General features: G+C 51.6%; 1 protein-coding gene across 1 annotated transcript; it reads left to right on the forward strand.

Moving 5' to 3' along the window:
* Positions 1 to 451: 451 nt before the first annotated feature.
* Positions 452 to 7835, forward strand: LOC311521405 (perilipin-3-like; the record flags this gene model as incomplete). The annotated part of the gene is made up of 8 exons (XM_084629737.1): positions 452 to 512; positions 2921 to 2991; positions 3627 to 3822; positions 4532 to 4614; positions 4714 to 4984; positions 5705 to 5895; positions 6912 to 7034; positions 7134 to 7835. The coding sequence occupies 8 exons, from the start codon at positions 452 to 454 to the stop codon at positions 7503 to 7505; spliced, it is 1368 nt and encodes a 455-aa protein (XP_084485863.1). The 3' UTR covers positions 7506 to 7835.
* Between the last annotated feature and the right edge of the window lie 213 nt (positions 7836 to 8048).

Here is an 8048-nt window from a genome sequence, read left to right on the forward strand (position 1 = left end):
GAGTGTAGAAGTTTGGTAAGATGTGTGGTTAAGCTCTGTACTATGTCTCTGGTTCTTTGGGTGTTTAGATGGGGGCTCTTTCTTACATAGATTGTGACCCAATGTCTTTCCTGGTGGCCAGTAATAGCTAGGATTGAATGATCAGAAGTTTTTAGCTACTTTCAGTACTTTCTAGCTGTACTTGTGTAAAGCATTTCTAGCTGAGTCTTCTGAGCAAACAGTCCAGGGAAGGTAACTGCCTTCCAGACTGGGAGGCCTGGATTAATGGTATGTTCTAGGAGATGGAGGCTTCCCTAGAGAAGAACAGACTATTTAACAAGGAGAACTAAATTAGAGCTTGGACTATGGGAAAACTCTCCACTCACCTCTCTACCTGAGCTAAACTATGCTGCCCCCATTCTGGGATGGGGATTGGGACTGCTGGCTGTGGTCTGAATTCTGGCTTGTCCTAATGATCTGCAGGTGGAAACACTTGACTGAGGTGGCTGATTCAGCTGTGACTGGAGTGCTGGGTAACCAATATGTATCTGAAACAGATAATGCAGGAAACACTAAAAGAAAACAGGCCTGGTGCCTTCCCGTAAGGGAAATGCTTCCTGGCCCTAGCTGTCTAGTTAGTGGGAACTACAGGCCAGTCAGCCTCACTTCAGTCCCTGGAAAAATCATGGAGCAGCTCCTCAAAGAATCAATCCTGAAGCACTTGCATGAGAGGAAAGTAATCAGGAACAGCCAGCATGGATTCACCAAGGGAAGGTCATGCCTGACTAATCTAATCACCTTTTATGATGAGATTACTGGTTCTGTGGATGAAGGGAAAGTAGTGGATGTATTGTTTCTTGACTTTAGCAAAGCTTTTGACACGGTCTCCCACAGTATTCTTGTCAGCAAGTTAAGGAAGTATGGGCTGGATGAATGCACTACAAGGTGGGTAGAAAGCTGGCTAGATTGTCGGGCTCAACGGGTAGTGATCAATGGCTCCATATCTAGTTGGCAGCCGGTATCAAGTGGAGTACCCCAAGGGTCGGTCCTGGGGCCGGTTTTGTTCAATATCTTCATAAATGATCTGGAGGATGGTGTGGATTGCACTCTCAGCAAATTTGCGGATGATACTAAACTGGGAGGAGTGGTAGATACGCTGGAGGGGAGGGATAGGATACAGAAGGACCTAGACAAATTGGAAGATTGGGCCAAAAGGAATCTGATGAGGTTCAATAAGGATAAGTGCAGGGTCCTGCACTTAGGACGGAAGAACCCAATGCACAGCTACAGACTAGGGACCGAATGGCTAGGCAGCAGTTCTGCGGAAAAGGACCTAGGGGTGACAGTGGACGAGAAGCTGGATATGAGTCAGCAGTGTGCCCTTGTTGCCAAGAAGGCCAATGGCATTTTGGGATGTATAAGTAGGGGCATAGCGAGCAGATCGAGGGACGTGATCGTTCCCCTCTATTCGACATTGGTGAGGCCTCATCTGGAGCACTATGTCCAGTTTTGGGCCCCACACTTCAAGAAGGATGTAGATAAATTGGAGAGAGTCCAGCGAAGGGCAACAAAAATGATTAGGGGACTGGAACACATGAGTTATGAGGAGAGGCTGAGGGAGCTGGGATTGTTTAGCCTGCAGAAGAGAAGAATGAGGGGGGATTTGATAGCTGCTTTCAACTACCTGAAAGGGGGTTCCAAAGAGGATGGCTCTAGACTGTTCTCAATGGTAGCAGATGACAGAACGAGGAGTAATGGTCTCAAGTTGCAGTGGGGGAGGTTTAGATTGGATATTAGGAAAAACTTTTTCACTAAGAGGGTGGTGAAACACTGGAATGTGTTACCTAGGGAGGTGGTAGAATCTCCTTCCTTAGAGGTTTTTAAGGTCAGGCTTGACAAAGCCCTGGCTTGGATGATTTAACTGGGAATTGGTCCTGCTTTGAGCAGGCGGTTCGACTAGATGACCTTCTGGGGTCCCTTCCAACCCTGATATTCTATGATTCTCTGATTCTAGTGGTCTCACTCTCGCCTCTAGGAGTGATGGTGTCAATTTACCTGAACTGGAATCTGTTTCTTTACCAGACCAGGCTTTAACTGACAATAGAAAATATTTGTATTTTTACGAGCTAAATCGGCTTTAAAATAACCAGCCTGCCATAGTGAGCATCTCCTATGTAGACTCATAGATATTAAGGTCAGAAGGGACCATTATGATCATCTCCTATGTAACTCAGAATCCAGGGAGACTTAAACACTACTCACTCTGGAGGTCCCTGAAGGCTCGCCAATGGTACCTTCTCAATTCAGTGTTCTGTGTGTGTAGTCAATGGCTACTACCTTCAGCAGGATAACTTCTGTCAGTGATTGTACTGGGGCTAATTCCATTTGTCCCAGAGTACAATCTGGGAAAAGACTAAACTAGGAAGATGCCTCTGATGAGCTGTGCAGGTGTCCTGGTGCTCCCCTTGGGAGGCATTGTTGGGTCTCGAAGTCTGAGGAGAAGCTTTGGGAGCGTGTAACGCCAAAAGACCCTGGTGATCGGCAGGATTAAACCTGGGTCCTCCGGAGCTAAATGCATGAGCCTATACTGCATGAGCTAAAAGTCATAAGGCTCTTAGCTAAAGATGCAGAGCCGATGCGTTAATCTCTGTCTCTCTCCAACTGGTCCTGGTGCCGCGAGATGGGAGAGAAGAACACACCCAGAAGGTGTATGGATTACAAGTGCATCCCTGGGCTTGAACTGGCTGTCTCTGAGCCTGCCTTAGATCAAAGGTTTAAGGCCCTTGCCTGTTCTCTATAGAGAGAGACTTATTACAGGGGGACAACCTGGTCTGGCTCTCAGAGAAAACGGACTGGGGGCAGCTCTCCTGGTGTTCCTACACAACATTGATTTCACTGTTTCCTGCTGTAGCCACTGAATATTGCTTTTTGGGACTTGCAGGGACATCTAACTCCACCATGTCTGCTAAGGAAAATGAACCACAGGTGGAGATCCAGGCAGAGGAGCAACAGGTGGGTCCCTCCTGGGGAGGCAGGTGTGCTTGGCAGCTGGAAGGGCTGTTCAAGCTTGAATGTCTCCACTGCTGGAGACAGGGACTCGTAACCACAACACTAGCTAAAGCTCCAAGTTCTAGTTCTCAGAGTGCCGTAGTCACTGCCCACAAGTGCCCCCTGAAGCGAGGAGGAGCATCTGCACTGGTGACCCTCTGTATGCTGTCTCCACTTGAACACCGTCAAATCCCGCTGATTATAATACCCAGTAGGGGCACTGTACCGGGTGCTGGACTGAGACATGGTTCCTGATCGGGAGAGAATGCACTTGGAAAGACAAAAGGTCTCTCCATTCCTGCTCTCACTGATGGAACGAGACCGTGACACAGTTCTGTTTTGTTGGTGGGTGTGCCAGGACGGAAGCAGCGTTTCTGAGACTTCGCTGAATATAGGCAGCTGTTCTCATGGGACCAGGCTTCTGGGTGTGTAACTAATGTCACAGGAAGGCCACTGAACCCCTGCTGAGAGGGACCGGAGACTGCCTAGCTCTGAGGACAGTTTCCTACAGAATCAGTAGTTTGTAGAGGGAAAGACAGGAGGGGCACCTTGAGAAGCCAGGAGCTCTTCCTCAGCTGACTCCTCTTTCCCTCCCTCAGACTGCAGGGGACAGGGTGGCTGGCCTGCCCTTGGTCAGCTCTGCCTGTGAGATGGCCTCTGCCAGCTACGCTGCCACCAAAGAGACCCACCCAGCCATCAAAGGGGTCTGTGAGGTAGTAGAGACTGGGGTGAGGGCCATCACCTCTGCTGCCATCACCGGGGCACGGCCCATCCTGGCCCAGCTGCAGCCACAGCGTGAGTAAGGGAAGGGAGGCAGGAACACTCCTGTGTGTGTAGTGGGGGAGGTGGGTCTGGGGGCAGGCTCAGCCTACAGTGGCTCTTGGCCCACTACTGAACTCTGCCTCCAACTGGCAGCAAACACAATCCACAAACTTCCTTCTCCTGCTCCTCTCAACTCGGCTAGCTCCTAGACGTGACCTGGCCAAGGCATTGGCCTTGTGCGGAGTGGCTCTGACGGATGCAGAAGCTGCTGTTGGGGACTCTTGCTCAGGTACCAGCGGTGAGCTGGGCCAGCCTAGAGACAGTCAGTGCCCAGGCACAATCCCTGGTATGCATGGCTGGCCCAGTATCACACAGCCACATGCACTGTGTATGGCACCTAATGCCATGGAGCAATACCTACTAGAGGGCACAAGGAGCAGCTCCAATGCTAAAAGGATCTGAGCCCATTGCAGGCACTGGAGACTCCATCCACCCCCAGCTTCTCCTAGAGGGTTTCAGAACAGATGACTGGCAGCGCGATCTCCTGAGTGCTAAACGTGAGAACCAGACTGGCTCCATAGCCTTGGGCAACTTGCCCAACCCCTCTTCCTTGGCTTTCCCATCACTAACCTGGGGAAACTTGCTTAGGAACACCAGTCCTCCAATGTACACAGATTAGCAGCCCCACAAGATCTGTGCACATGAAGGAATTAAGGGAACGAGTTCTGTGGTTATGTTTCAGTTGCAGCAGCCAATGAACATGCCTGTCGGGGTCTGGACAGACTGGAGGAGCAGCTGCCTATCCTGCAGCAGCCAATTGAGAAGGTAACCACACGAGTGTCAGGGCTGGAGCAGGGTGAGGCTGTGGGCCCTTCACTTCCGCTAGGTGTTCAGTGACCTCTCTTTTGACCCCTTTTCCTCTAGGTGGCTTTGGATGCCCAAGACCTGGTGGGTGCCAAGGATGCAGTCTGCAGCACGGTCACTGAGGCCAAGGATGCAGTGACCAGCAGGGTGAGCGTGGCCCAAGGGGCTGTCCAGGAGAGCTTGGAGGTGACCAAATCCGCCGTGACCAGCAGCATGAGCACAGTGATGGGCTCCAGCATGGGGCAGATGGCTGCGAGTGTCATAGACGCAGCATTGGGGAAATCTGAGCAGCTGGTGGACTACTACCTCCCCATGACGGAGGAGGAGCTTGGTAAGATCCCCTCTGCTGAATACAAACCAATGTGACCGTGGTATCCTGGGGTGTGGCTTGAACTCAGTGTTCACAGCTGATGTGCCAAAAGAGCCACCTCTCCTTTGGACTTCCTTGCAACCTAGCTTGCCTACTAGCCCTCCCTTTGTTCCTTCATGCTGGGCCCTCAGCTAGCCCTGTCTGATGGCTCTGACGCTGCTCCCTGTGCAGCTACCCGGCTGCCTTACTGGTCGGTGCTGCAGGGCATCCAAAGATGCCCTGGGAAAGATTCCATTGGTCACAAGCTTTGGGAGGGCTGAACGCATCCCTGCCTTGTATCCTGGCCCTGACAACCAGTGGTACAAGTAGATTTTAATTCTTACCAGTACGGCGACTCAGGGGAGGGACCCAAAAGTGTGGGGGTCACATGACTCCCTCCCCCCCCCCCCAAACGACCCCACCCTGCCTTGTGCGGGGGGGCTCTATAGACCCCAGACAGGAGATGCAACTACGTGGAAGGGCTGGTGGGGGGCCAGCTGGGGCGGTACAGCCAAACCGGAGGAGGTGCCAGCGTTCTGCTCCTTTCGCTGCTGCGGTTCCTGAGAGCCCTGCGGTTTTCAGTGGATACCGAACGTCATTTCAGTACGTCATCCCAGCAACAAATGTCTTAATGGTGCGGCGTACCTGACCTTACTGCCTTACTTGCACCACTGCTGCCAACTGACCCCTTCCCCCTTCCAGCTGAGCTTGCCACAACTCCCCTTGAGGGGCCTGGAGAGGCTCCCGCAGAGCAGCGGAGTTACTACGTACGTCTGGGTTCCCTGTCGAGCACGCTGCGCCAGCGAGCCTACCAGCACGCCCTGGGCAAGATGAGACAAGCCAGGCAGCGCACCCTGGAGGCCCTCTCCCAGCTCCAGCAAATCATTGACCTGGTAGGAACACGACCCCTCTCCCCTGCCCTGTAGCTGCTGTGGGTCACGGCCTGTCATAAATATAAAGGGAAGGGTAAACCACTTCAAAATCCCTCCCGGTCAGAGGAAAAGTCCTCTCACCTGTAAAGGGTTAAGAAGCTAAAGGTAACCTTGCTGGAACCTGACCTAAATGATGAATGAGGAGACAAGATACTTTCAAAAGCTGGGAGGAGGGAGAGACAGAAAGGGTCTTTGTCTGTCTGTATGCTGGTTTTGCTGGGAACAGAACAGGAATGGAGTCTTAGAACCTTTAGTAAGTAGTCTAGCTAGGTATGTGTTAGATTATGATTTCTTTAAATGGCTAAGAAAAGATTTGTGCTGACTAGAATGACTATCCCAGTCTGTGTGTCTTTTTTGTAACTTAAGGTTTTGCCTAGAGGGATTCTCTGTTTTGAATCTAATTACCCTGTAAGGTATCTACCATCCTGATTTTACAGAGGTGATTCCTTTACTTCTATTAAAAGTCGTCTTGTAAGAAAACTGAATGCTTTTTCATTGTGCTAAGATCCAAGGGTTTGGGTCTGTGGTCACCTATGCAAATTGGTGAGGATTTTTACCAAACCTTCCCCAGGAAGTGGGGTGCAAAGGTTGGGAGGGTTTCTGGGAGGAAAGACATGTCCAAACTACGTTTCCCAGTAAACCCAGTTAGAGTTTGGTGGTGGCAGTAGAAATTCCAAGGGCAAAGGGTAAAATTAATTTGTACCTTGGGGAAGTTTTAACCTAAGCTGGTGAAAGTAAGCTTAGGAGGTTTTCATGCAGGTCCCCATATCTGTACCCTAGAGTTCAGAGTGGGGGAGGAACCTTGACTCTGTCTCTGCAGCCTCCCATGCTCAGTGTAATTGGCACTGTTGGTTCCAAGGACCCAGCTGTGTCGCTGCAGTAGTGCTGCCTGCCTGCTGCCCACACCTAGCTGTGGGAGAGCTTCCCTGGCCAGCCGCCTCCTGCTCTTCCCAGCTAACTGCCCTCTCCTCCTGCAGATCAGCCATGCCAAGCAGGCCGTAGATCAGAAGCTTCACAATGGCCAGGACAGTCTGTACCAGATGTGGCTCCAGTACTACAGGGGGAAGTTGGAAGGGCAGGAGGATCCTGACTCCGCAAAGGTATTCTCCTCCTTCTCGCCCTCACAGCCTTGCTCCAGTGAACTTCCCCCATCTGCAGGGGAGACTTGCAGATACTCCAGTCTCTCTTTTTCCTTCCAGCAGGTTGAAGCACAGGCTCTAGCCACATCCCAGAGCCTCACCCAGCAACTGAAAACCACCTGCCTTGCTCTCGTGGGCAGCATCCAGGGCCTTCCCAGCACTATCCAGGACAAGGCCCAGCAGGTCTCAAGCAGTATACAAGAGCTCCAGGCCTCCTTCTCCAGTGCCGGCTGTTTCCAGGATCTGTCCAGCAGTGTCCTGGCCCGGAGTCGGGAGATGGTGACCAAGACCCAGGAGTCCCTGGATGAGCTGCTGGAATACGTGACGCAGAACATTCCCCTGGACTGGATCGTGGGACCCTTCACTCCTGCTGGAGACTCCCCACCGTGTCCTGTTCAGCTGGTGGAGGAAGGAAAGAAGGTGGAGGCCTGAAGGGTTCCCCCTGCTGCTGGAAGGAATCCAGCTGAATTGCCTGCATAGCTAGTGTGGGGTCTCCTCGCTGAGGCCGTAGTCCTGCTTTGGCAGATGGTGGGCTGAGGTCAACTCTTCCTTCTGCAGAAGGAACAGAACATGAATGTCCTTTCCCACGCACACTTCCCCATAACCATGTATCACCAGTTACAGGGTGGCATCACTAGTCATGCAGGACTGCATCCCTTGCAGGGCTAGTCTGCTTCTCTCAGGACATACATACAGCTGTCTTCCTCCGTACATAGGAAGTGCTCCTGAGCTTGATCTTTTTCCTAGCTGTGTAATGTGTAAAACTAGGGTTTAATGTCCCAATAAACTGCAACTGCATTCAAATTCCTGTCTGCTTAATGTGATTCCCTCCCTGACTCGTGATCTCTACAAACATTTACTGTACAGATGACCCCATCCCCCTCTTCTTCTCTCACACACACACACACCCTTGCACCTACTTTTTCTCTGGCAGGACTCCAGAATGGCTGAGCTTGTCTCCTGGGTGAAGGCATC

Source organism: Lepidochelys olivacea (genome assembly GCF_965140295.1).
Source record: "Lepidochelys olivacea isolate rLepOli2 genome assembly, chromosome: 5".
Taxonomy (NCBI): Eukaryota; Metazoa; Chordata; order Testudines; family Cheloniidae; genus Lepidochelys; species Lepidochelys olivacea.